The 1,674-nt window shown below is 47.2% G+C and overlaps 1 protein-coding gene across 1 annotated transcript; it reads right to left on the minus strand.

Moving 5' to 3' along the window:
* On the minus strand, positions 1-1,593 carry LOC126704182 (uncharacterized). The gene is made up of 2 exons (XM_050403207.1): positions 498-1,593; positions 1-440 (listed from the first exon to the last, which is right to left on the minus strand). The coding sequence occupies exons 1-2, from the start codon at positions 1,591-1,593 to the stop codon at positions 1-3; spliced, it is 1,536 nt and encodes a 511-aa protein (XP_050259164.1).
* Between the last annotated feature and the right edge of the window lie 81 nt (positions 1,594-1,674).

Here is a 1,674-nt window from a genome sequence, read left to right on the forward strand (position 1 = left end):
TCATAGTTCATCGTCATTGCATTCTTCGTTGAACGTCTCTCGCCCGACGCTCGTTACTCCTACTTCGACCAGGATTAAGGCTTCGGTGCCATAGGTAAGCTTGAAGGGGGTTTCTCCTATTGGGGTTCTCGCCGTGATACTGTAAGCCCACAGGACATTTGGTAATTCTTCTGGCCAGGCACCCTTCGCATCGTCCAGCTTGGCCTTGATAATCTTGAGTAGCGTTCGATTCGTTACCTCCGCCTGTCCGTTTGCCTGGGGGTGCCCTAGGGACGAGAACTGGTTCTTAATTCCAAGATTTGAACAGAAGTCTCTGAAGTCTTGGCTGTCGAACTGCCTCCCATTATCTGATATAATCGTCAAGGGAATCCCGAACTTGCAGATTATGTTCTTCCACACAAAGCTCCGAATTCTTGCCTCGGTGATCGTTGCTAGAGCCTCTGCTTCAACCCATTTCGTGAAGTAATCAATAGCAACTAGTATGAATTTTACCTGACCTTTATCTTGGGGGAGTGGACTGACGATGTCGATTCCCCATTGCGCGAATGGCCACAGGGATGCTATCGTCGTTAGTCTTTCTGCTGGAAGTCGTTGTACATTCCTATATCGTTGGCACTTGTCGCACTTCTTGACAATTTCAACAGCGTCCACCTGCATAGTAGGCCAGAAATAACCTGTTCGTATTACCTTGTTTACCAGGGATCTGGGGCTGGCGTGGTCGCCGCAAACTCCTCCATGGATTTCTTCCAGTATGTATCTGACTTCTTCTTCATCGACACACTTCAGGTAAGGCATGGAAAATCCTCTCTTGTACAAGGCGTCATTGAGGATCATGAACCTAGCTGCCCTCTTCTTAATCTTTTTAGCTTCTTTTGTATTTTGAGGGAGGTGTCCGTCCTGGAGGAAAGACATTATTGGTGTCATCCAGCTATTTGCGCTCTGGATGGTGAATGTTGGGGCCTCTTCAATGCTGGGGTACTTCTGGACTTCCATCGCTAAGTCTATGGTAATCTCCCTTTTTTCTGACGATGCTAGTTTCCAGACTTCATCTGCCCCCATATTCTGACTTCTTGGGATTTGTACGAATTCCATTGCATCGAACTCTCGATTCAGATGCTTTGTCAGCCTGAGGTATTTCTGCATTCTCTCTTCTTTTGCTTCGTACTCCCCCTTGATCTGCCCGATCATTAGCTTCGAATCATTTTGGACTAACAGGTTCTTAGCTCCAAGTGCCTTTCCAAGCCTCAATCCCGTCAGTATCCCTTCATATTCAGCTTCGTTGTTGGTAGCCGAAAATTTTAGTTGAACTCCGTACTTAAACATTTCTCTGTCGGGGGTGGTTATGAAGACCCCTATTCCCCCCCTCATTTGGGCTGACGAACCATCAGTCTGTATCGTCCATCGCTCGACTTCATTGGTGAGGCTGTCTTCGTCCGGAAAGGTGAACTCTGTGATGAAGTCTGCCAACGCTTGCGCCTTGATTGCTGTTCTGGGATAATATTCAATGTCAAATTGACTGAGTTCAATCGCCCACTGGACCATTCTTCCAGCTGCCTCAGGTTTGTTCATCGACTTCTTGATTGGTTGGTCCATCATCACAAGGATGGGATTTGCCTGAAAGTATTGCCTTAGCTTGCGCGAGGCTACTGTTTCTTGCCTTCTTCTCTAATCAAG

The sequence above is a fragment of the Quercus robur genome, chromosome 10 (genome assembly GCF_932294415.1).
Source record: "Quercus robur chromosome 10, dhQueRobu3.1, whole genome shotgun sequence".
Taxonomy (NCBI): domain Eukaryota; kingdom Viridiplantae; phylum Streptophyta; class Magnoliopsida; order Fagales; family Fagaceae; genus Quercus; species Quercus robur.